General features: G+C 35.2%; 1 protein-coding gene across 2 annotated transcripts in view; it reads left to right on the top strand.

The window, feature by feature from the left end:
• CDH19 (cadherin 19) overlaps positions 1 to 26,852 on the top strand; it is a 74,739-nt gene extending 47,887 nt beyond the window's left edge. For both annotated transcript variants that reach the window (XM_020915395.2, XM_070452931.1), the window contains exons 9-12: positions 12,016 to 12,137; positions 17,416 to 17,530; positions 19,738 to 19,989; positions 23,089 to 26,852. In XM_020915395.2, the coding sequence (XP_020771054.2) occupies positions 12,016 to 12,137; positions 17,416 to 17,530; positions 19,738 to 19,989; positions 23,089 to 23,579 (980 nt within the window). In that variant the 3' untranslated portion in view covers positions 23,580 to 26,852. The remainder of the gene's footprint in view (positions 1 to 12,015; positions 12,138 to 17,415; positions 17,531 to 19,737; positions 19,990 to 23,088) is intronic.
• Positions 26,853 to 27,174: the final 322 nt, after the last annotated feature.

Here is a 27,174-nt window from a genome sequence, read left to right as displayed (position 1 = left end):
AGATAATATACATGTTTCAATGCTGTTCTTTCGAAACATCCCACCCTCACCTTCTCCCACAGAGTCCAAAAGTCTGCTCTGTACATCTGTGTCTCTTTTTCTGTTTTGCATATAGGGTTATCATTACCATCTTTCTAAATTCCATATATATATGGAATTTATATATATATATTCCATATATATATGTGTTAGTATGCTGTAATGTTCTTTATCTTTCTGGCTTACTTCACTCTGTATAATGGGCTCCAGTTTCATCCATCTCATTAGAACTGATTCAAATGAATTCTTTTTAATGGCTGAGTGATATTCCATGGTGTATATGTACCACAGCTTCCTCATCCATTCGTCTGCTGATGGGCATCGAGGTTGCTTCCATGTCCTGGCTATTATAAACAGTGCTGCGATGAACATTGGGGTGCACGTGTCTCTTTCAGATCTGGTTTCCTCGGTGTGTATGCCCAGAAGTGGGATTGCTGGGTCATATGGCAGTTCTATTTCCAGTTTTTTAAGAAATCTCTACAATGTTCTCCATAGTGGCTGTACTAGTTTGCATTCCCACCAACAGTGTAAGAGGGTTCCCTTTTCTCCACACCCTCTCCAGCATTTATTGCTTGTAGACTTTTGGATAGCAGCCATCCTGACTGGCGTATAATGGTACCTCATTGTGGTTTTGATTTGCATTTCTCTGATAATGAGTGATGTTGAGCATCTTTTCATGTGTTTGTTAGCCATCTGTATGTCTTCTTTGTAGAAATGTCTGTTTAGTTCTTTGGCCCATTTTTTGATTGGGTCATTTATTTTTCTGGAGTTGAGCTGGAGGAGTTGCTTGTATATTTTTGAGATTAATCAAAACTCCTAGAGGAGAACATAGGCAAAACACTCTCCGAACATGAATCACAGCAGGATCCTCTATGACCCACCTCCCAGAATATTGGAAATAAAAGCAAAAATAAACAAATGGGACCTAATCAAACTTAAAACCTTTTGCACAACAAAGGAAACTATAAGTAAAGTGAAAAGACAGCCCTCAGATTGGGAGAAAATAATAGCAAATGAAACAACAAACAACTAACTGCTTTAAAATGAAGCTGCAAAGACATGTGTATGGTTTGTATAGTCATGTCAAAGGTTTAATTTGAACTTAATTTATTTTTACTTTTAAATTTTTTAAATTTTAAATTGAAGCATATTTGCTTTACAGAATTTTGTGGTTTCTGTCATACACCAACAAGAATCAGCCATAGGTATACCCATGTCCCCTCCCTCCCAAACCTCCCTCCCATCTCCCTTCCCAATCCACCCTTCAGCCTGACGCAGAGCCCCTGTTTGAGTTCCCTGAGTCTTATAGCAAATGGCTATCTGTTTTACACATGGTATTGTAAATTTCTGTGCTACACTCTCCATATATCCCCCCTTCTCCCTCCTCTCCTCCCACCTTGTCCATAGGTCTGTTCTCTATGCCACCCTGAAAATAAATTCATCAATGCCATCTCTTCAGATTCCATATATATGTGTCGGTATGATGTTTATATTTCTCTTTCTGACTTACTTCACTCTGTATAATAGGCTCTAGTTTCATCCACCTCATTAAAACAGATTCAAATGTGTTCCTTTTTAAGGTCGAGTAGCATTCAATCGTATATATGTACCACACCTTCTTTATCCATTCATCTGTTGATGGACATCTAGGTTGCTTCCATGTGCTGCTAGGTGTTGTAAATAGAGCTGCAGTAACATTGGGGTACATGTGTCTTTTTCAGTTTTGGTTTCCTCAGGGTATATGTCTAGGAGTGGGATTGCCAGGTCATATGGTGGTTTTATTCCTAGCTTTTAAGGAGTCTCCATATCGTCTTCCATAGTGACTGTATCAGTTTACATTCCCACCAGCAATGCAAGATTGTTCCCTTTTCTCTACACCCTCTCCAGCATTTATTCTTTGTAGACTTTTTGATGATAGCCATTCTGACTGGTGTGAGGTGGTATCTCATTGCAGTTTTGATTGCTTTTCTCTGATAATGAATGATGTTGATCATCTTTTCATGTGCTTGTTAGCCATCTGTATGTATTCTTTTGATAAATGTCTCTTCAGATCCCTTTCCCACTTTTTGATTGGGTTGTTTGCTTTTTGGTATTGAGTTGTATAAGCTTCTTATATATTTTGGAAATTAGTTCTTTATTGGTTGTTTCTTTTGCTATTATTTTTTCCCCATTCTGTGGGTTTTCTTTTTACCTTGTTTGTAGTTTCCTTTGTAGTTTCCTTTGTTGTGCAAAAGCTTTTAAATTTAATTAGGTCCTACTTGTTCATTTTTGTTTTTTTTACATTACTCTAGGAGGTGGATCATAGAAGATCTTACTTTGATTTATGTCATTGAGTGTTCTGCTTATGTTCTCCTCTAAGAGTTTCACATTTTCTGGTCTTACATTTAGATCTTTAATTCATTTTTGGGTTTATATTTGTGTATGGCATTAGGTATTGATATAATTTCATTCTTTTGTCACATAGCTGTCCAGTTTTCTCAGCACCACTTATTGAAGAGGCCGTCTTTGACCCATTGTATATTCTTGCCTCCTTTGTCAAAAATAAGGTACCTATAGATGTGTGGGTTTATCTCTGGGTTCTCTATCTTGTTTATTGGTCTATATTTCTGTGTCTGTGCCAGTTCCACATGGTCTTGATGACTGCACCTTTGCAGTATAGTCTGAAGTCAGGAAGGTTGATTCCTCCAGCTCCATTCTTCTTTCTTAAGGCTGCTTTGGCTATTTGGAGTCTTTTGTGTTTCCATATGAATTGTGAAATATTTTGTTCTAGTTCTGTAATAAAAGCCATTGGTAATTTGATAGGGATTGCACTGAATCTGAGGATTGCATTTGATAGTATAGTCATTTTCACAATATTGATTCTTCCCACCCAGGAACAAGGAATATCTCTCTATCTGTTTATTTCCTTCACCAGTGTCTTAGAGTTTTCCATATACAGGTCTTTTGTTTCCTTAGATAGATTTATTCCTAGATATCTTATTCCTTTTGTTGCAATGGTGAATAGTATTGATTCCTTAATTGCTGTTTATGATTTTTCATTGTTAGTATATAGGAGTGCAAGTGATTTCTGTGTATTGACCTTGTATCCCACGACTTTGCTGAATTCACTGATTAGCTCTAGTAATTTTCTGATACTTTCTTTTGGGCTTTCTATGTTTAGTATCTTGTCATCTGCAAACAGTGAGAGTTTTACTTCTTCTTTTCCAATCTGGATTCCTTTTATTTCTTTTTCTTCTCTAACTGCTGTAGCTAGGATTCCAAAACTATGTTGAATAATAGTGGTGAGAGTGGACACCCTTGTCTTATTCCTGATCTTAGAGGGAAAGTTTTTAGTTTTCACCATTGAGAATAATGTTTGCTGTGGGCTTTTCATACATGGCCTTTACTATGTTGAGGGAGGTTCCTTCTATGCCTATTTTTTGAAGTGTTTTTACCATAAATTGATGCTGGATTTTGTCAAAGGATTTTTCTGGATCTATTGAGATGATCATATGGTTTTTATCTTTCAATTTGTTGTTATGGTGTATCATGTTGATTGATTTGCATATATTGAAGAATCCTTGCATCCCTGGAATAAGCCCAACTTGAAAATGGTGCATGAGCTTTTTAATGTGTTGTTGGATTCTGTTTGCTAGAATTTTGTTGAGGATTTTTGCATCTATATTCATCAGTGATATTGGCCTATAGTTTTTTTTTTTTTTTATATTGTCTTTTCCTGGTTTTGATATCAGGGTGATTGTGGCCTCATAGAATAAGTTTGGAAGTGTTCCTTCCTCTGCAATTTTGAAAGAGTTTCAGAAAAATAGGCAGTAGTTTTTCTCTGAATGTTTGATAGATTTTCCCTGTGAAGTGATCTGGCCCTGGGCTTTTGTTTTAGGAGAGATTTTTGATCATTGTTTCAAGTTCACTGTTTATAATTGGCTTGCTCATAATTTCTATTTCCTCCTGGTTCAATCTTGGGAGGCTCATTTTTTCTAAGTATCTGTCCATTTCCTCTAGGTTGTCCATTTTGTTACTATATAGTTTCTCATAATATTCTCTTATAATCCTTTATATTTGTGTGTTGCCTGTTGTAATCTCTCCTTTTTCATTTCTAATTTTATTGATTTGATTTTTCTCCCTTTTCTGTCTTGATGAGTCTGGATAGTGTTTTGTCAATTTTATTAATCTTCTCAAAGAACCAGCTTTTAGTTTTATTAATCTTTAATATTGTTTCCTTCATTTCTTTTTCATTTGTTTCTGCTCTGATTTTTATGCTTTACTTCCCTCTGCTGACTTTGGGGGTTCTCTGTTCTTCTTTTTCCAGCTGTTTTAGATGTAGAATTAGGCTGTCTATTCAATGTTTTTCTTGCTTCTTGAGGTATGATTGTACCACTATAAACCTCCCTCTTAGAATGGCTTTGCTGAGTCCCATAGGTTTTGGGTCATCATAATTTCATTGTCATTTGTTTCTAGGAATCCTTTGATTTCTTTTTTTATTTCTTCAGTAACTTCTTTGCTATTTAGTAATGTATTTTTTAATCTCCACGAGTTTGTGTTTTTTGCTGTTTTTTTTTTTTTTTCCTGTAGTTGATATCTAATCTCATAGTGTTGTGGTCAGAGAATATACCTGATACAATTTCAATTTTCTTAAACTTACTGAGGCTTGATTTGTGGCCCAAGATGTGGTCTATGCTGGAGAATGTTCCATGTGCACTTGAGAAGAAGTGTATTCTTCTGCATTTGGGTGGAAAGTCCTGAAGTTATCATTTAGGTCCATTTTGTCTAATGTTTCATTTAAGGTTTGTGTTTCCTTATTGATTCTCTGTTTTGATGATCTATCCATTGATGAAATTGGGGTATTAAAGTCCCCCACTATTATTGTGTTGCTGTTGATTTCTCTTCTTATGTCTGTTAGTGTTTGCCTTATGTATTGGGGTGCTCTTATGTTTCGTGCATGGACATTTACATTTGTTATGTCTTCTTGGATTGATTCCTTGATCATTATGTAGTGTCCTTCTTTGTCTCTCACAATATTCTTTATTTTAAAGTCTATTTTGTCTGAAATAAGGATTGCCACTCCAGCTTTCTTTTGGTTTCCATTCACATGGAATATCTTTATTCATCCTTTCATCCTTTTACCTTGTTTATTTGTCTGTATGTGTCTCTAGGTCTGAAGTGGGTCTCCTGTAGGCAGCATATATATGGGTCTTGGTTTGTACCCATTCAGTCAGTCTCTATCTTTTGGTTGGTGCATTTCATCCATTTACATTTAATGTAATTATTGATACATATGTTCCTATTGGCATTTTCTTGATTGTTTGGGGTTTGTTTTTGTAGGTCTTTCCTTTCTCTTGTCTTTACTGGCTATGTAAGTCCCTTTAGTGTTTGTTGCAAAGCTGGTTTGGTGGTGCTGAATTCTCTTAACTTCTGCTTGTCTGTAAAGCTTTTGATTTCTGGGCCAATTTTGAATGAGATCTTTGCTGGGTATAGTAATCGTGGTTGTAGGTTTTTCTCTTTCAGTGCTGTAAGTATATCCTGCCATTCCCTTCTGGCCTATAGAGTTTCTGCAGAAAGATCCACAGTTAATTTTATAGGTTTTCCCTTGTATGTTACTTGTTGCTTTTCCCTTGCTACTTTTAATATTCTTTGTGCATAATCTCTGCTAGCTTGATTAAAATGTGTCTCAATGAGTTTCTCCTTGGGTTTAAACTGTAGGGGACTCTCTGTGCTTCTTGGACTTGATTGACTATTTCCTTTCTTCTTGGACTTGATTGACTATTTCCTTTCCCATGTTGGGGAAGTTTTCAACTATAAATTCTTCATAAATTTTCTCAGTACCTCTTTTTTTCTTGTTCCTCTGGGACTCCTATAACTCGAACATTGGTGCATTTAATATTGTCCCAAAGGTTTCTGAGGCTTTTCTCAATTTTTTCTTTATTCCTTTCCCTTTATTCTGTTCTTAAGCAGTTATTTCCACCATTCTATCTTCCAGCTCACATCTCTATTCCTCTAAGTTATTCTGCTATTGGTTCCTTCTAGAGTATTTTTAATTTTAGTAATTGTGTTATTCATCTCTGTTTGCTTATTCTTTAATTCTTCTATGTTCTTGGTGATTGTATTAACTGTGCTAAGTGCTTCTTGCATTTTCTCCACTCTATTTTCAAGTTTTAGGAGCATCTTTAACTATCATTATTCTGAATTCCCTTTCAGGGAGATTACATTGTTTATTTGGTTTTGTGAGTTTCTACCTTTCTCTTTCATTTGTGTTGTATTTCTCTCTATTTTCATCATTTTTTTTTTCTAACTTGCTCCTCTTGAGGTCTCCTTTTCCCAGGCTTTTGGGTTATATTACTTCAAGCTGGTTTTAGAAAAGGCAGAGGAACCAGAGATCAAATTGCCAACATCTGACGGATCATCGAAAAAGCAAGAGAGCTCCAGAAAAACATCTATTTCTGCTTTATTGACTATGCCAAAGCCTTTGACTGTATGGATCACAATAAACTGTGGAAAATTCTGAAAGAGATGGGCATACCAGACCACCTGACCTGCCTCTTGAGAAACCTGTATGTAGGTCAGGAAGCAACAGTTAGACCTGGACATGGAACAACACACTGGTTCCAAATCAGGAAAGCAGTATGTCAAAGCTGTACATTGCTACCCTGCTTATTTAATTTATATGCAGAATAAATCATGAGAAATGCTGGGCTGGAGGAATCAGAAGCTGGAATCAAGATTGCCGGGAGAAATACCAAAAACCTCAGATATGCAGATGACACCACCCTTATGGCAGAAAGTGAAGAAGAACTAAAGAGCCTCTTGATGAAAGTGAAAGAGGAGAGTGAAAAAATTGGCTTAAAGCTCATCCTTAGAAAACTAAGATCATGGCATCTGTTCCCATCACTTCATGGGAAATAGATGGGGAAACAGTGGTAACAGTATCGGGCTTTATTTTGGGGAGCTCCAAAATCACTGCAGATGGTGATTGCAGCCATGAAATTAAAAGACACTTACTCTTTGGAAGGAAAGTTATGACCAACCTAGATAGCATATTAAAAAGCAGAGACATTACTTTGCCAACAAAGGTCTGTCTGGTCAAGGCTATGGTTTTTCCAGTGGTCATGCATGGATGTGAGAGTTGGACTATAAAGAAAGCTGAGTGCTGAAGAATTGATGCTTTTGAACTGTGGTGTTGGAGAAGACTCTTGAGAGTCCCTTGTACTGCAAGGAGATCCAACTAGTCCATCCTAAATGAGATCAGTCCTGGGTATTCATTGGAAGGACTGATGTTGAAGATGCAACTCCACTGCTTTGGCCACCTGATGTGAAGAGCTGACTCATTGGAAAAGACCCTGATGCTGGGAAAGATTGAGGGCAGGCGGAGAAGGGGACAGCAGAGGATGAGATGGTTGGATGGCATCACCAACTCGATGGGCATGGGTTTGGGTGGACTCTGGGAGTTGGTGATGGGCAGGGAGGCCTGGTGTGCTGCAGTTCATGGGGTCACAAAGAGTCAGACATGACTGAACTGAACTGAACTTCTTCCTTTTGATTTTTGCCCTTGGAGGGAAATGTTGGTTGAGTGGTTTGTGTTTATATCTTATTGGAGGTGACTTGTGCCTGTGTTCTAGTGGGAGAAGGTCACGTATGTAATTACAGAAATACTGGGACATAAAGACACACATTTCTACACATACAGTTATAACCAAAGCATTCTAAAGAAAAGAATGCAGGAGATTGACTTGGTGAGCAAGAGAAACCACAGGTGATATCAACCAATTGAAAGAAGAGCTAATTAAAGCTCAATCTGGAAATCGGAGCATGAGTAGAGGGCCAACTGGGAAACATAGCATAGAGAGCTCATCAGTTTAACCTACTTGGTGAAAGAAGAAAGAGTGAAGGGAAAAATGGAGAATAAAAAAAGAGAGAGAAAAAAGAAAGAGAAGGGAGGGAAAAGAAAAGGAAGGGGTGGAGAAGAGGATTTAAAAAATTAAAAAAGAAAAGAAAAATAGAGCAAATATTAAAACGTGTGGAAAAGCTTTATATAGATTCAGAAATAGCTACAGCCAGTAAAGAACAGTAGGAAAAGCATTGAATATATCCAAAACAAAATAAAAAAAAAAAACCCACAACAAAAAACAAACCAAAAAAAAAAAAAAAAAAACACAACTCATCAAGAAAGGAAAAAAAGTGAGGAGAAAAAAGAAAAAAAAGAAAACCCCTAAAATTAATGTTTTTCTTGCCTTTTTTTTTTTTTGACAAGAAACAGAAAGAAAATTCCACGGCACCGCAAAAGGCTATAAACCATGTGATTTACTAAAAAAAAAAAGAGAGAAAAAAAATCTTAAAAAAAATTTTTTTTTTTAAACAAGGAAAACTGCAACACAAAACGCTAACGTGATGGTGGAAACATGTTGGGGAATAAGCAGTGTGATTTATAAAAAGAAAGAATCTTAAAATGATTTTTTTTTTTTTAAGAAGAAAATCAAAGAGGAAAACTTCACAGCGCCAGTAAATGCTAGTGTGAAGGTGGAGATATGTTGGGGGAATAAACAGTGTGATTAGTAAGAGGAAAAGAAAGTAAGAAAGAAAACGAAAAAAAATGAAACAGGAAAAAAAATGAATAAATAAAGGTTTTCAAGGTCGTCGCTCTTGGTTGTGGAGTTTGCCTTTGTGGATGGTGTTGGGTTAGCTCCTGTGATGTTTTCCTGGTTGGCGGAGCTTGTACCTGTGTTCTGGTTGATGGGGCTGGATCTGGTCTCTCTGAAGGCCAGTAGTAGGTTTTGGAGCGTCTATGGGTGCAGTATGCCTCTGGGCAGCTGTTGTAGCTTTCAAAGTGTTAGGCGCGTCTATTTCCGCAGCTGCCTCAAAGTGGCCCTCTCAGCATAACTGCAGTGCCGCCAGCCTCCTACTTGCCCCTTGGATCCTTGCCGGTGCTTCTGTTCCCGTTTCCTGCCCTGTGCTGCTGGCCCAAGCTTGCTAGGCAGGTGCTTGCATGGGTCCTTTTCGCGTCGCGGCGACTCGTGTGGGCTTCGCTCACCCTCTGCATCGTGGGGCTAGTGCGGACTTCTTTCGACTCCCCGTGCCCCTTCTCTGCATGGCGGGGTTTATGTGCACTTCTTTCTTCTCACTGCCTACACTCTTTGTCGCGGGGCCGGGGCGGGGCGGGGGGGGGGGGGGCGGTATTTGTTCTTCTTTCTGCTCTGCGAAGGGTTGTGCGTGCTGCCGAAGTTGGCAAGCCTCCCCTCTGTCGGCACCCCAGTCCTGCCCTTTGCCCCGGCTGTGTTTGTCCGCCGGCTACTTGGGCCCGCCCTCTCTGCTGCAAAGGTTGTGTGCGCGCGTTGGGTTTGTCTGCAGCACCACTCTCGGTTCCCCGAGCCTGTTTGGGGTCACAGTCCGAGAGCTGTTAATGGGCTGAGAAGTACAGCTTTCTCTGTTTACTGCCCTCCAAGTCCCTGTTTTGCCTGATTTTCCTAGACTTGGCAGCGCCCCTTTGGGCCCGCCTGTGAGGGAGATTCCCAGTGCACGGGAACTCCTGTTTCAGGGCTCCCTCCCTCCCTTGGGGCACAAGCTCCTGCCCAGAAATTCTCCATCTTTTCTCTTTTTTATGTTTCCCTTCTCTCTCCTACTTCATTGGAGGCCTGGGGTCTTCTGCAGCCTAGAGGTTGCTTTGTAGAAGTTGTTCCATATCTTGAGTTTTTTATGTATTTGCGGGAAGGCTAGCAATCTCCCCGTCTTACTCCTCCACTATCTTTGATTCCTGAACTTAATTTTAAGCAGCTTTTTCAGGAAAAAAAAAAAAAAAGGTAAAATATTTTAAATGAATTTTTTTTTTTTACTAATTTTCTTAAATTTATTTATAACTGATGTACTTTTTCCCATTTCATTTAGGCAGAAATTTGTTCTACAGTGATGTATAGTTAAATCGTAAGATATGAACCTTAAGTTTTAAATAATTTCTTCTTGAAATTTCCAGAAATATCTTTTCATATTTTAATGTTTTTAATCTATTTGATCCTGAACAGAATACAATAGAGATGAGTCACCAAATAATAATTCTTAGTGGTTTATGTATTTCCTAAAGCCCATGAGTTTCTTTTATATGTAATAGAAACTGCAAGTTTTAATTTTAACTGGTTGGTTATGTATTGGTTAAAATAATTACATAAAAAATCTCATCCCAACCTGGAAAATCTCTTCACAAGGTGAAACAGATATAAACAGTTTTATAATTAAAAAGCATCCAGCCAGAATTTGAAATGTATCATCAGTTCAATTCAGTCGCTCAGTCGTATCTGACTCTTTGTGACCCCATGAATTGCACGCAGCAGGCCAGTTCTCCCTGTCCATCACCAACTCCCAGAGTTTACTCAAACTCATGTCTATCCAGTCGGTGATGCCATCTAGCCATCTCATCCTCTATCATCCCCTTCTCCTCCTGCCCCCATCCCTCCCAGCATCAGGGTCCTTTCCAATGAATCAACTCTTCGCATGAGGTGGAAATGTATCATAGTTGGAAAGAAATTGCAAAGTCAGAAAGAAACCTCAGCCTTTTACATAGCCAACCAAATAGGATCCACTGCAGGCATGTCTCAAAATAGTGGAGTGGGTAGCCATTCCCTTCTCCAGGTGATCTTCCAGACCCAGGGCAGATTCTTCACCATTGAGCCACCAGGAAGCCCAGATAAACAATTAAGGTGTTAAAGTAGGAGCACTTAACACCACCATGTGTCACGCAGTTTATCCTAAGTCCACTAAGTAGTTGATTTTTGTTTGCTAACTGGCTTTATCCATATGGAAACTAAACATTTTATACATTTGTGACAAGAAATAGTTTTGTATCTTGGTCAAGGTCTTTGCTGAAGCTAGGTGCTTACCCTCCCACAGAAAATGGGAGAAAATATGCTATTAATATCTTCCTTGATGATTAATCACTTTCCAAAGAATTGGCTCCCAGCCCTAAAAAAAGACAAGTTTGGGTTGTAAAGTTGGCAAGAGATTTATCTCAGTTTTAAAAAGTTAACATACATATCAAAGAGACAGAAAAATAATTTACAAGCTTTTCTAAAGTAAATACTCTAAGAAGGGGAAGGAAGGAAAGACTTTTCCGTAATCTTCAGCAGAACTAATTCTATTTTTTTAATTGTTCTTTGCCTTTACACATTACAATTGCAAATATAATGTTTTTTGATTAAAAAAAAAAAGAGCATGCAAGATTATAAAGACACTGAGACAAACTAAGGAAACTCCTTCTCCCCACTCTTCAATGTATGTATCTTCAAGTGGCTTTTTAAATGAAGAAAAAAAGATTTAAAATTATAATATGCAATACCATTCCCTAATGGCTCAGTTGGTAAAAAATCTGCCTGCAATGCAGGAGACCCGCATTCCATCCCTAGGTCAGGAAGATCCCCTGGAGAAGGGAATGGCAAACCCACTTCTCTTGCCTGGAGAATCCCATGGACAGAGGACCCTGGCAGGCTACAGTCCACGGTGTCACAAAAAGTCAGACACGACTGAGTGACTAGCACTTTCTTTCAACAGGTCACGGCTGTGACCTCCTAGTTTTGCCTCCTAGTACCCTCAGACCATGTCTGAAGACAGTTTAGATCATCACAACTACTGTGGACAATGCTACTGGTAATTAATTAGTAGAGGCCAGGGAGAATACAAATATGTTTGACTGTTCCTGGATTAAAAAAAAAAAAAAAAGTTCATACACCTGACTATCTTCTTTACTTTACTGCTTTTCCTCATCAGCTTCCTGAAGTCCATGGCAGGTACAAGGCACTCGATAAACACTGATTGAGCTGAATGTTCTGAGAACATTTTTTGTAGGCCATAGTGTTGTATATGAAATATATAATGATCCTGTCCTCAGCTTTTATTCATGTGAAATAAAAATATACCACATAGCCTCTAATGCAATTTTCATGACCATGTTACCCCTAACAATGGCATTATTCTTTATTTTCATTCTGTTTACTCAATTTGCAGACAATATAACACAGATTTCTTCAGTCCCTGTCTATGTACAAGTTCTCAATATCAATGATCATGCTCCTGAGTTTTCTGAATACTATGAGACTTACGTTTGTGAAAATGCAGTCTCTGGTCAGGTAAGAATCCGTCATAAATTGCCTATATCTAAACAGTACTTTGTGTTATAGAGAATAGCATTTTCTATGTATTCCTCCATCTTTGAAATTATATTAATAAAAATAACCTTTAGCTATATTAATTATAGGCTTCAATGTTGTAAGTTACATATAATTTAAATTTCTTTCTTTCAAAAAATATGTAAACTTCAAATTTTCTACTAACAGATTCCTCACATTTGAAAAATCTGCTAACCCTTAGAATTTAATAGTAAATCATTTGTACTTTGTCAATATAGAAATTATTTTTTGTGATTCTGTAAATTATATAATTTTAATTAATTTTTATTATTTCATCCATCATGCAGATAAAGACAAAATGATATATAAAATACATCAGACATCAATAGATGAAATTCAATTTGAAGTGAATTATTAAATATATAAAGACTTAGGAAAGCATACTCATTTTGAAATACATTATCATTACTTCACAATTTTTTCACACATTTTCTCATATGGGGCTTACTTTAATTATATTTGTAAAATGTAGAGTTTAAGTTAAATTCTCCTTTGAGTATATCAGTTCCAATACACAATAACTTTACATTTTTTTAGGTATCCTATTAAATGTCATAAAACATTAAAAAACAGACAAACTACTTTTTAAAATACTGAATAAATATTGCTGTTGTTTAGTCTTTAAGTCATGTCAGACTCTCCGCAACTCCATGAACTGCAGCACGCCAGGCTTCCCTGCCCTTCACTATCTCCCTGAATTTGCTCAAACTCATGTCCACTGAGTCAGTGATGCCATGCAACCATTTCATTCTATTTCCCCCTTCTCCTCTTGCCCTCAATCTTTCCTAGCCTTAGGTTCTTTTCCAATGAACCAGTTCTTCACATTAGGTGGCCAAAATATTGGAGACTCAGTTTCAGCATCAGTTCTTCCAATGAAAATTCAGGGTTGATTTCCTTTAGGATTGACTAGTTTGATCTCCTGACTGTCCAAAGAACTCTCAAGAGTCTTCTCTAACACCACAATTTGAAAGCATCAAAGGAAAAAAAAAAAAAGAATCAAGTACTTACAAAACTATAAAACAAAAATTGAAAGTTACAAAAACCAATATAAATGTATTACTGGTATTGGTTTTATTTTTATTGGAGGTTTTTTTATGTACATTCTTGATTTATTCTGGTTAGTTTGAAATTTGTTGTTTTTATAAAATATCTCAGAAGCAATAATTCAATAAATTTCATTTTTCTTTCTTAAAGTAAGTTAATACATTTTAAATTATCAGATTATTTTATTTCAAAATTATTTTTTGAAAGACAATGAAATGATACCTTTGAGTATGCATGCCAAGAAAAAGAAAAATTAGGTAAATTGTAAAATTAAATCCCTATTTTGTAATATGATATTTGTGTGTTCTAATAATTTGAAAATCTGAATGATGTAAACAGTGTTGGGAAGATGATACATAAATATATTAAAATTCTCCAGTCTTTTCAACAAATTTTGCTGAAACAAATGAATAGGAAAGAAACAGGGAGGAAATGGAAAATTCCATCTAAGCCTCATACTTTATACAAAGATTATTTTATAATGTATCATAGATTTAAATATAAACCTAAAACTAGAGACAAGCAGAAGAGAAAGAATTATCTTATGGCTAGACAAAGAGTTCTTAAATATAGCACCAAAATACCAATCCATAAGAGAAAACATGTATTAATTTGATGTAATCAAAATTAAGCCTGTGAAAATCTCTGTTAAAAGAATAAAAAAGACAATCTACAGAGTGGCAGAAAATATTTGAAAGTAAGAATGAAATAACTGGTACTCAGTCTAATAGTCAAAATCTCCCTTAATACTGAAACACATTTGGTAGTATATTTTATTTATTTATTTATTTATTTTGGTAGTATATTTTAAAATAATAATTAGAATAAAATCTTTTCTTTCTGTACTGTCAATTCATAGTGTTCCAAAGCCTAGGTCCATACAATAATACATATAATTCATACAAAGCAGACTTCCAAAAAGAAGAAAATATATTTGAGAACGTAAGATTATCTAGTAAAGTGAGTAAAGTGCTGACAAATAAATATGATAGAATTTTAATTTTTCTTAAAGCATTAAAAAAAAAAAAGAAGAGGAGGTTGCTCTTCAACAGGCATAATGTTTCCATTTAGCTGGGTGAATAAGCCTGTGACATTGTCCCTATGGTTAAAAATGTGTTTAAGAGGGTGGCTCTCATGTTAAGTGCTTTTGCCCCAAAGTTTTTAAAATGTAGAAGAGAAAGGTAAAATTAATTTTAATGTTTGTTTGACAGAATATGATGATTTTCACATGTAATAAAAATATAAGGAAATATTTTATGTTTTTTCTCATACTATGAAAATCACTCTTGTCTCATTTCCCACAGGCTCAGACAGCTGCACAAAATGGTGTGTTAAAAGGTCTCCTGTATCTATCTGCTTTGGGTAGATAATACAATCACTATAGGAAACCAAAAAGCCAGAACAGTGCATTCTATTCTGAAGGAAATCAGATATTCCCCTAATGACCTATGTGGCTAAGCAGAAGTTTTATTTCTGTTTCTTATGTGCAAATGGCCAGGATGGGGAGGAGAGGAAGAGTAAAACTTTTCAGAGGTTTGCAAAGTATGGATATAATAAATGAGCTGACATTGGGGCAATTTGCCTTTTCTGTTTGGTGTAAATAGTTATCATTTTTCAAATTAATGATTCCCATTATCTTGACTGATACCAAATATCTTTTCCAGAAGTAAAGTAGAATAGCAGTAATTTTTAGACTCCTTCATACCAGTACACTGTCTAAAGTAAAGACATTTACATTCTCTCCATGTAAAAATTTTGTCCTGCCTAAATTTCTATGATCCCACAGTGCAATCCCAGTTTTCTCTTCATCTTCCTTTCTCTCTCCTGTCCCATACTTTTTGTTTTTTTCACTCTTTCTGTTATACACAAAATGTCTCAATTACCGTCCATATGCAAATGACTTCTGGATCTTTATGCCAGTTCTTTCTCTTATATTTAAAGCTGTAAGTCCAAATAATTAGAGAAAATTGCTACCTCTGTTCTGCTGGAACGTAAACAGTGGTGACGGAGACACTCTTGGCCCCAGCCACCATGGGACACCCAGACTTGAAATGACTTGGCATGTTCCAAATGCCGGTGAAACGTGTGTTAAATGGATCCATTTGGGATATTCGTTACATACTTTCATAATTTTAAATTTGTATGTGATGATTTTATATGAACTTTTATAAAGAATGTTTACGAAAGTAATTTATCAAAGGAAAATGAGAAAATATATATAGATAAAATCTAAGAATATATCATTTTTAAGAGAATAAATGTATATTTGTACAAGTTACATTACATTTACAAAACATTACATTTAATGTGATTTAAATACATCTAATAAAATTTTGTGAAAAGTTTTTTTTTGAAACTAGTTCTGCCTCTGTCTACTATCAAAATGTTAGGATACCATGAGCTTCTCAATATTTTTTTCCTAAAAACATTCTAAACTAAGAAAACAGACTACAGATTCAATTTTCTTATAGCTCTATTATTTTATTAGCACTTTGACCTTTAGAACAGATGTTCAGTCACCTTTTTGAGTGCTAAATGTGTATCTATCCTAAAAATAGATAAAAATCCTAAAAATGAATCCTAAAAATTGGTATCTCCATATTTAAAAAATATGTATTGGAATATAGTTGATTTACAGTGTTGTGTTAGTTTCAAATACACAGCAAAGTGAACCAGTTGGTGCTCCAGTGGTTAAGAATTTGGGCTTCCATTGCAGAGGGCATAGATTTGATTCATGGTTTGCATGCATGTTAAGTTGCTTCAGTCATGTCCAACTCTTTTCAATCCTATGGTCTATAGCTTGCCAGGCTCCTCTGTCCGTGGGATTCTCCAGGAAAGAATACTGGAGTAGGTTGCCATGCCCTCCTCCAGGGGATCTTCCCAACTCAGGGATCAAACCCGTATTTCTTACATCTTCTGCAGTGGCAAGTGGATTCTTTACTGTTAGTGCCACCATCCTGGGAGCCAAGATCCCACTTGCCATGCATTGTGGCCAATAAATAAATAAGTGTTTCTCCAATTTTTAAACTTTGAACATTAAGTGGAAAAGACAGAATTAGAATATTAGACTTCCAGACCCATATCCTTCATCCTGGCTATACAAAATCTTGTAATGACTCAAAGTAAAAGCATTATTCTGATACAATGCACATTTATTATTGTTGTCATGGATTGAATGTTTTCTTTTATTAGATTATTTCATTAACACTCCATGATTGTGATTTAATTAGAAATGTGTTGTAAGGGAAAAAATAAATCAATGTAGAGAAATAATGTACAAACTGCATTAGTTTCACATGATTCTTCATGCATGTGGAGAGATATCCTTTGAAATATAAGATTATAAATCATATCTGTCATCTTGCAACTAAGGATATTTTTGTTTGACACATTGTTAAAAGCAATTTAATTCTAGAAAATTCAAAACAATAACTTCTATAGTCAATTTACTTTAATTTCCAGAATTAATCACAGTCTCACTATTTGATCTTGACAGCACATCTCTTTTTTGACAATAATTAACTACTTGACTGACACTTTCATGTCTTGAAGGCAAAGGACTAATTGTGAGCTGATTTGTTCAGAGTTGCATTATCTCACTTTTTTATGATCTGAGATAGAAAGAGGAATTTACTTGACATGGAACGCTTTTGCTATAGTCTTGTGGGTGAAAGGAAATCATGTACATCACCCTTACGCTTTAAATACACTATTCCTAAAATCAACTTATAAACTCACTACTTTAACAAATACTCAAGTAAGACAATAAAGTTTCTTACAGTTATATCTCCAATCTATGCAGGAAGTATTTAACTTCAGCAAATTGTAATGGTTAGTATTCAGGTAAAAAAGAAGGAGAAAAGGACAAAAAGGAGAAATCCAGGCAGGAAGGATCAGAGGATGTTTTCTGACAAACTTAGCTTATGGAAATCATCTCATCCATTAACAAGAATTTACTTTCTATGTAATATCAAGACATTCTTTTGAAAGGAGCAAGTAAACATGTTTTTAACCTCAGAAAATATTTTCATATTTTCCACCAATTTTGATATCCTTTGGAATATCCATAAACATTTTGGTAAAACAATTTTAATAAAAGCTAATAATAATTTTAAATAAAATCAGAATATTATAAAGAGAATGATCAAAAATTATCCCCATTTTTTTTCCCTAGGTGATTCAGACCATCAGTGCAGTGGATAGAGACGAATCCATAGAACATCACCATTTTTATTTCAATCTGTCTGTGGAAGAAAATAACTCGAGTTTTACAATCTTAGATAACCAAGGTAATGCCATTCACTTATAATAGCTTTCTATTCATTCTTCAGGATCTTATTTAAATTTAAGAAAATTCATAGCATTACTTTTTATACTGTTCCTGCAATATGATAGTGTTGAGAAATTATTCAAGGACTGGAAATGGAAATGGGAAACAAAACCCAAAGTAATGTGGGAATACTAACCTCATTTCCCACTGGATTTCTTTAAACTGGAAGCACTTTTTCAAGTAATTATTGGTTATAAGCCCTTGTAAAGTCTGAATGACCTTGAAAATCTAATTGCAGTTCCTCTCATGTCTTCATATCTGGAGAAGAAAATGATATATACTTCACTGGTGGCTAAGACAGTAAAGAATCTGTCTGCAGTGAGGGTGACTGGAGTTCAATCCTGGGTTGGGAAGATCCCCTGAAAAAGGGAATGCAACTCACTCTAATATTCTTGTCTGGAGAATTCCATGGACAGAGGAGCCTGGAGGACTTCAGTCCTTGGGGTCCCAAAGAATCAGGCACAACTGAGCAACCAACACTTTCACTTTTCATAGTCACTTGATTGATTCAAAGATATTTGGAATCATTAATTAAAAGTTATAAATATATGAAAAGGATGTTCTTTTCCCTTCAAAACAAAATGGTTGTATCAGCCTAAGAGCAAAATGTTCTAAAGGATTTTGTATGGAGAGACGGAGTTCCTTTTCCTTCCATATAGAAGTAGATTAACTTTGTAAAAAGCTGCATTGTTCTTTTTTGCTTCAATAAAATATTTTTTGTCTTCATATACATTTCTATTCTAGTTTTGCTTCATATCACGAAGATATGCAGCACTGTAGGATTCATTATTCAGGCATCTATAACCAAACATGTGCAGCTGTTCTGCCTTATATCTGAGTTTAAGCTCCCATCAAGGGGAGATCTTTTATGGAAGGATAAATGCAGACACATTCTTTCCCCTTTGCCTTTATCAAATTCCCCAGCGAAAAAAAATGCAACAGCAAAATAAGAATTTGTTTATATTTGTTTATGTTTGCTTAGATTTGTTTATATTAATATAAAATAAATTAGTGGGACAAAATAAATATATTGACACATAAAGAGAGAAATTTAATATTGGTTTAGTATTTGTGGTTATAAGTAATTTAAGAAAATACATACCAAAAAGTATAAACTTTCTCACCTGTTTGATATGTCTGCTGAATAAAATCACAGATGGTTTGTAGACTTCAAGAGCATGATGGAGAATTTGTTTTTAAAAGGAGATTTGGGAAAAGTGATAAGTAGGCATACATTTCAAAAGACTTCCATTTATTTTCATTTATCTATTTCAAAGACTTCCATTTATCTATCTCCTCTTATTTGTTTGTATATTCTAGAATTTGTTTGATTGCTACAGAATATCTTTCAGGGAATGCCAATACAGAAAAAACAAAGTGTCTGGGGGGAAACATATTGTGTATCATAAACTGATACACAATAAACTGCTTTGGAGAAGACCATTTAGCATATTTGGGGATTCAAGGAAAAAAATTAAATATTAATTAAATTTTGTATATATAATTTATTTTTGTTAACTATTTGAGTGTTCTAGCCAGGTGAATTAATCAGTACTATTAAGGTTTAACGATTCTCTGAAATATAAGTAGAAAATAGGTTAATAATGTCAAGGTGAAATGAAATGTTCTAAAAGGAACTTTAACTCCAAGTAAAATTAATTCTTTTGTCTTATTAATAAATATATTATTTGAGATCACTTACTGTGACACAGAGATGACTTTGAAAATCTCATGTATTTATATTATTTGTGAAAGTAATGAGTTTCTGTTAGAAAAATGAGCCATGAGTATTTAATTCAAATGAAACTGATGAGTCTTTATACATTTAATGCTAGCACCCCAGTATACTATCAATGGCTAATTAAAAAGTTATTTCTTTTCTGTGTTCCATATGTATGTTTCCTATCTTTACAAAAAAAACTGAAAAAAACAAAACATTTTAGAACTGATTCATATAATTCATCTAATTTTGTAACTGGGATTTAGGTAATGTCCAAATCAGAAATGACTTTTTTAATTGATCTTTTAATTTTCTTTTTCATCAGAAATGTACTCTTTCTTATTTGAGCTTATTTAATCTCTACATTTCTGCCTCTTCTACACTTAGTGGCTATGAATTTCTTTTGCATCATTGAAAAAAATTATGCCCATGGATTTTTGTTTTAGATAACACAGCGGTAATTTTGACCAATAGAACTGGCTTTAGCCTTCAAGAAGAGCCTATTTTCTACGTATCCATCCTAATTGCGGACAATGGAATTCCATCACTTACAAGTACAAACACTCTTACCATACACGTGTGTGACTGTGGTGATGCTGACAGCCCACAGACCTGCAGTCATAAGGATTTTATGCTTTCCATGGCATTCAGGGCAGAAGTCATAACTGCCATTCTGATATGCATTATGATAATATTTGGTAAGTCATGTGAACTGAGCATATATTCATTTATTGACAGCATGATACATATAGAAAAGAGTGAATTCCATTATAATGATATAATGTCGACTTGTGTGTGTGTGTGCCTGTTTGTGTATGTGTTTAATTGCCCTTCTGAATTGATCTTTTATTGATCAATTGATCTGAATTGACCTTCTGAATGTGTTACAATTCTTAAATCAAGTGGAGTAAATGAAAAATAGAGTGAATATGCACTTCAAGTTCAAAATCAGTGATCCTTGAATTTGATGAGTATGTGAGTACACAGGTGCACATCCTTTTAGGAGTGGTTTTGACACACACACTGCAACATGTAGTAATGTAAAAATCAGTAATAATAAAGGCAAACTTCTGTTGAGCGCTTATTATACTCCAGGAGACTGTCTTAAGTGATTTGCAGAAATTGTGCAGTGTACTCCTCAGGATAACCTCAAGATGTAGCAGCTGTTATTGCCTGTATTGGACACATGAAGAAAGTGAAAGTCAAAGAGTGACCTGATTTACAAAGGGTCAGGTAGCTAGTAAATGAAGTGCTGAGATTCCATGACCATAACACACCTCCATCCAACCCTTTAGGGCAGCACACTAAAGCCTAGGAGCATTGGGGGAGTAAATGTTAGGATAAAAAAATGTAAATGAGAAGTAACAAGGATCTCTGTAGAGCCCAGGGCACCCGTCAATACCCTGCACTGGCCTATATGGGAAAAAGTCTAAAAAAGAGTAAATATGTGTACACGCATAACTGATTTGCTTTGCTGTACGCTGAAAACTAACACAATATTGTAAATCAACTCTACTCAAAAAAAAACAAAAACAAAAGGAATCCCAACTGATCAGGACATACATAATTCTGTCAGTCACATCTCTCCCAGGGTTTCCAGCTTTCCAGCATATATCACAAGGAACTAACAGAAAGTTTTCTGCTTTAAAAAAAAAAAAAAATCACTTGTTTGTGATGGGTAATTATGTTTAAGCTAGCTTTGTAGTTAAAAATAAACATAGCTTTCATTCTAAAAATGTAAAATAGTCTTACTTAAGGTGTTAAACACAAAAGAAATCTTAGTAAAATAGCTCCATTTGTTTTCATCTGTTTGTTATTGTTGTTGCTGCTGTTTTCACAAGGAAATAAGTTATGCTCATTTTACAGATGAGGCAAATGAGGTTCCAAATGTTTTAGCTAGGCTTTCAAAACTACACAGTATACATCAAGCATAACTTTTACCTTTTCTTAACATACCAGTCTATGTAGTCTAAACCCTTCTGTCACTTCCCTCATAACTTCATATCAAAGCCAAGACAACTGTATTGAATGTTGACAGCAACCACATGAGCCATGGGTTATGAAATCCCAAACTCACTACTCAAACTGACATACAAAATGTTTCAGGATTAGCTTTACCTTCACTCTTCTCATCTTTCTCAAAGCTTTAAAAACCATGCATTCCTCTTTTAACAAAGTTACCCTTCTTTTCTACCTAGCTTCAGTTTTTCAAATTATTTTTGATGATCTTTTATCATAAAACTGAATTTACAGCTGTATAACTAGATAGCAGAAGCGAGAAGCAGTAGAAACAGTATAATGTTTGCAGGTTGCGAGTACAAAATTGCTCACTGGTACAGACCTAAACCTAGTCCCAAGACCCTGCAAGTGAACCAAGGGCAACCTCACAGTCAAGGGCATGAGTCATATTGAAAAGGTGGAATGTCGGATTCAACAATAGTCAGCAGTTTCCTGTGAAAGTTTCATGAATATGCTCTTCAATTCATAGATTGAAAAATTATTTATTAGATCCCTTTCTATTTCAACCATATATCTCAGCTGTATTGAATTACTGTACCTGGATTCAGGCACAGTGAACTTATTTCAGGGACACTATTTCAATTTATTTAAATGTGAGATTTACCTAAAATATTGCCTAATGTATTTATCTTTTGATAATATTAGAAGCATCACTTCCTGTTTGTTTCAGTTCCTGCAGATGAAATTCTGAACAGATACATAAGATCTGAGATTGTGAAAGGGTTGACTACGCATGAAACACACATACACACACTTGTCTCCAGAAATTTTTTTAAAAAGCATTCTGAAATTGTGCTATTTCTACACAATGTAAACTATTTCATATTGATACAATTTGATGTGAACATACCAGTGTTATGACTCAAAAACATGATAAGTTTGGAATTTCTGAAATTAATATGGTATAGCAAAGCACAGATTGTGAACCAGCTTTCTGGTTTTGAATACCAGCTTTTTGTTTCCTGGGCATGTGATTTAATCTCTCTGCACTTTGTTTTCACCATCTTTACTAGAGCACTATAATAAAATATGGGTATCACAGCAAATCAATGAATATATGTAGAGCTTTTAGAAAAATGACTGGTACAGACTTTGTAGTCAATAAATACTAACTTAGGAAGAAATTATGCCACAGAATGTGTCTCAGTGGTAAAAATCAAACCGGCTCAGGGTGCTTCACTTCCTCTAGCACGGATCACTGGTTCCTGAGATTGACAGAGGCACGTAGATTGGAAAATCTTATTTCTCATCTTTGTTCTATTTTCAGTAAAGAAAAAAAGTAAACTGTTGTCATAAATTGATCATCATATAAAGTTCACTATATTTTTCTGATGTTTTTCCACTCTAAATCATCAGCCAGTTAAGTCTGCTCTACTTCCTTATCTTTCTGCAAGTTCCTTTGATAAATTTACAACGACAAATATATCTTTGCTTTATAATCAGAAACCTGAAGCTTATGTCTTGAGCTTGTAACAAAAGCAAGAATTTATAGCTTATTATAAATAACATACTATTTAACAATATTTTATAAATAGATAACATTATATATTTAATTATAGTATGCATTATTATAAATGTAACAATATTTGATAATGTGTTTCAGTATAAATAGAATGAATATATAGTATAACATTTTTAGGCATTATATGTTTATTTATAATATAGTAATACAAATGTAAACATGCATTATATTTATAATAGGTGTAATAGAAAGCCTAAACATTTATAATATATAATATTGTATTTGCGTTAATGTTCTGATACGCTTTGTTTGACAGGGTTTGTTTTTCTGAACCTCGGTCTGAAACAACGGAGGAAACAGACTCTGTTTCCTGAGAAAAGTGAAGACTTCAGAGAGAATATATTCAGATACGATGATGAAGGTGGCGGAGAGGCGGACACGGAGGCCTTCGACATCGTGCAGCTGCGGGGCAGCGCGCTGATGCGGGGCCGCAAGCCCCGCAGAGCCGCCAGGGCGGAGATGCGCAGCCTGTACCGGCAGTCTCTGCAGGGCGGCCCGGACAGCTCGGTGTTCAGGAAGTTCATTCTAGAAAAGCTGGAAGAGGCTGACACTGACCCCTGTGCCCCGCCTTTCGACTCCCTCCAAACCTACGCTTTTGAGGGAACAGGGTCCTTAGCTGGATCCCTGAGCTCCCTAGACTCCGCAGTCTCTGATCACGATGAAAATTATGATTATCTTAACCAACTGGGACCTCGCTTTAAAAGATTAGCGTGCATGTTTGGTTCCGCTGTGCAGTCAAAGAATTAGGGGTTTTTTCATTAAGACTTTTTTTTTTTGTAATGCTAATGCATGTTTGGGCAAACTGGTAGTCGCTTGGTGAAAAGTTGTTTACTTCAGTTCCCTGGGAAAAGAAAGAGACACAATTTATACTATTCTCTGATTTTCTTGGAGTAAATACCCCATATAGTCCCTGACTGCAGATAAGGGAAGTGAAGCTAACATTGCAGATTCCCGCTAGCAGGCCCTTGAAATACTCTTTCGGATTTTTTTTTTTAATGCCGAATACAAATTCTCAAAATTTTTGACTGTTTAATATGAAAAGGACAATGAACTAGATTGTCTTAATTTTATTTCCTTTATTCACTTTGTAAATCTTGCAAAGTAACAGTAAAGTGTTTCTGTGTGTTAACTTCCTGATACTCTACAGAGAAAAACATTCTGGGTGGTTATATACAACTTTCAAAAACTCTTTTCTATGAATATGCAAGCTTATGACTGAAAGTCTATGATTCATTTCAGTTTGATATTTTAAAATTGTCTTCAACACATTTTAAAACTGATTTCAAATTTAGACTGGTGCTTGGTATCTGTTTATGAGTCAAAGATATAGTGTAAATTTATATTCTCTTTGACATTACAGCTTTATAGAAAAAAGGGCATACATAGACTATGTTTAGGAGATTTTCATATGTTTTCAAAGTACTTCTTTATCATATCACAATGCAATCACAAAGTACATATCAATATTTCCTCAAGATTAAATTGAAATTTTTAAAAAATAGTTGAAAGTGTGAAATTTTTTAATTTTATTGCTACCAAAATGATAGAAGTAAGTGAAAGGAGTACTGGGTTCAAGCTGGAATTAGTATTCCTCCTAAATATTATGATCAACTGCACTGCTCTTACTGTGCATAAAATAAAACATGATAAAATTCTCAGCATTTCATTTTTTATTGATGCTTAGACTGTAACTGATTCTTCCATGTCATTTTTTTATTACGCAGTATAAAATTAGGTGCAATAGTTACTTTTATTGTAATGTTATGAAGGAAATATGCTAAGCTGCTGGACATAAAGCTTGAAGGTAACATTAGATAGTCAGATAATAAAACACTTTGATTTTAATCAGCCTTGTAAGAATGATTCTTATTATTCTATCCAAATCAAAGTGAAATTCGAAATTCATAGCTTGAACAGAAAGTAGTGAATACTGTGTCCTCAAAATTGCTTTATGTGTTCATTTTTTATTAATAAGGTGTGAAACTGAACTGAACCAAATTGATCATAAATGTTCAAATCAAATATTTCAAATAATTTTGAACTTAAGTTGGAACAGTTGAATACCTACAATATCTCTGTCTGTATTTTGAGACATAAACATCCATACCATGTAATAGAAGATAATTTTTTCATCAATATCAATCAGGTATCATTGATATCATTTTGTGTTAGCAACACAGATATAATTTTACAAAAGCCTAAGAAAAACAGACTTGAAGTACAACAATTTTGGAAGCTATTAAAAGTAGTTGGAAAGGACATAAACTGTAGTAAATCCTTGTACATGCATATCATTATTTACTTAGGGAAAAGTAAGAACAGTAAACAAAAGAAGCTTCTAAAAGAGCAAAAACTTGCAAGTAAAAAATAAATGTATGGGTTGAGAGAACATTTATATTCCTATCATATTGACATAAAAATTGAAAAAGTATAGTTAGGGAAATTTTCATGAATCATTCCATGAATGGCAGCTCCCTGTATTTAGAAAATAGTGTATATAATCTTGGTTAAAGAAATTGAAAGTATGATAAATAGCAGGTGAAGCAATCCATGGAAAATAGATTAGGAAAGAAAAAAGAAACTTCGGGGCTCACAGTCAGTTCTGTCATGGATGGAAGCTTTATAAACAGCTTATCAGCTTGGATGAACACCTTATAAAAATGCACATTGATGCAATATCTGCATCAATAAGGTTTAATGTTTGAGTCCAGTGGCATTAAGCAGATGTGTTAACATAAATTCTGGTTTAATTAATGATAGGATTGTCAATCATAGCACACATAGGAAAAGAGATTCAGAGATGGATACCTATGTGTTAGTCTAAAAAGCATTCTTTCATAATTATATATAAATACTATCAGATTCTAGTAGAGAAACTGCAATTTTCTAGATATTATACTTGGTAATATATCAAGAACTATTTTAAGTTTTTTTCTAGTCACACAGGTGTTGCAAGAATATAGCTGTATCCTAAGTGAAAGATATGGCTTTAAGATCTCATTTTTGTAAATTTGAATAAAGGTAAATCAGTGTGGATACTTAATGAAATAGCACAGCTTCACATTATTACCTGCATTACAGTGTTCTTGCCTGGAGAATCCCATGGATGGAGGGGCCTTTGGGCTACAGTCTATGGGGTTACAAAGAGTCAGACATGACTAAGCAACTAAGACACACTCACTTAAATGTCACTCTTCATTAACTTACAGGTTGATGCCTAAGTCTTAAATTTCTAGTGGTTGATACAGGAAGATGTTAAAAGCCTTTATAGGGATCAGAAAATATTAGCCATATTTGTTCATTAAGGCCATGGCTTGAGCCTGTCAGTTCTGAGTTTGCATTATTTCACTTTTATTTAGGTAACTGTGTGAACGTTGTTGAGCTGAATAATCTTTCCACATCTGAGGCTGTGATCGCTAAGATGAGGTCCAATCTACCTTTTTCACACAATTGTTGTGAAGAATAAATAAAACAGAAAGAGTGTGCAGTACCAGACAAAACGCAAGAGCTCAGTGAACGACAGCCCATCATCACAAAAGCCCCCACGGCTCTGCTGAAGCGCACAGATCCCTTTCTTTTCAAACTCTGAGCGATCCCAGGGGCTTCACAGCACATTTGAAACTAAGCCAACTTTCTGACCTGACACCTGAGGTTCTGTATCATCTGTGCCCTGCTTATTTCTGTGTGCGCTCCACTCTTCCAATGTCATGCTCAAGGCCTGAAACAACCTTTCTCCAAACGTTTCTATTTTTCATTCCCTCACTTCATTCAAGTCCATGATCAATTCTGACTTCCTCAGAAAGACCTACTGGGCCACTCTCCCCCAAATGTGGGTCCCCAGCTTTGCTTTCTTTCCATCAGATCGCTCAGTTACCTGGTATTTCTTTGTATATATGGTACTTGCTATTGTCTTTATCCTTTTGTTACAGTGTAAACCCTAACTGGGCAAGGAATTGTCTGACTTTTTCACTTGTTCTTGTCTGAAATAGCTTCTGGCACACAGTATGTGACCAATAAATATTTCTTGAATGAATGCAGTAATGAATTCCAATCTATTTTTCTTGGTCAAGTAATATAGAAGCAACATTAACTTTGTGGAGTATTAATATGGAATTAAGGTATTTGTCAAATGAGGTTGGCACTGGGTAGTTCTGGGATACAATAATATTTTTCAAAATCTTTCTGTAAATTATAAGAGCTTGATGTTTTACCTTTTTTGTACTTAATTATATCACTTCCTGCTGTGGGGAGGGGTAATGGTGTTACTCTGCTTGGTCAAAACACATCCTTTGATGATTGTTGTAGAAATCCTCATATGAATAAGTTCCCATGAAATGTGATG

The sequence above is a fragment of the Odocoileus virginianus genome, chromosome 22 (assembly GCF_023699985.2).
Source record: "Odocoileus virginianus isolate 20LAN1187 ecotype Illinois chromosome 22, Ovbor_1.2, whole genome shotgun sequence".
Classification (NCBI taxonomy): domain Eukaryota; kingdom Metazoa; phylum Chordata; class Mammalia; order Artiodactyla; family Cervidae; genus Odocoileus; species Odocoileus virginianus.
Note: the sequence above shows the minus strand (reverse complement) of the source record. Positions and strands in the feature narration are given on the sequence as shown.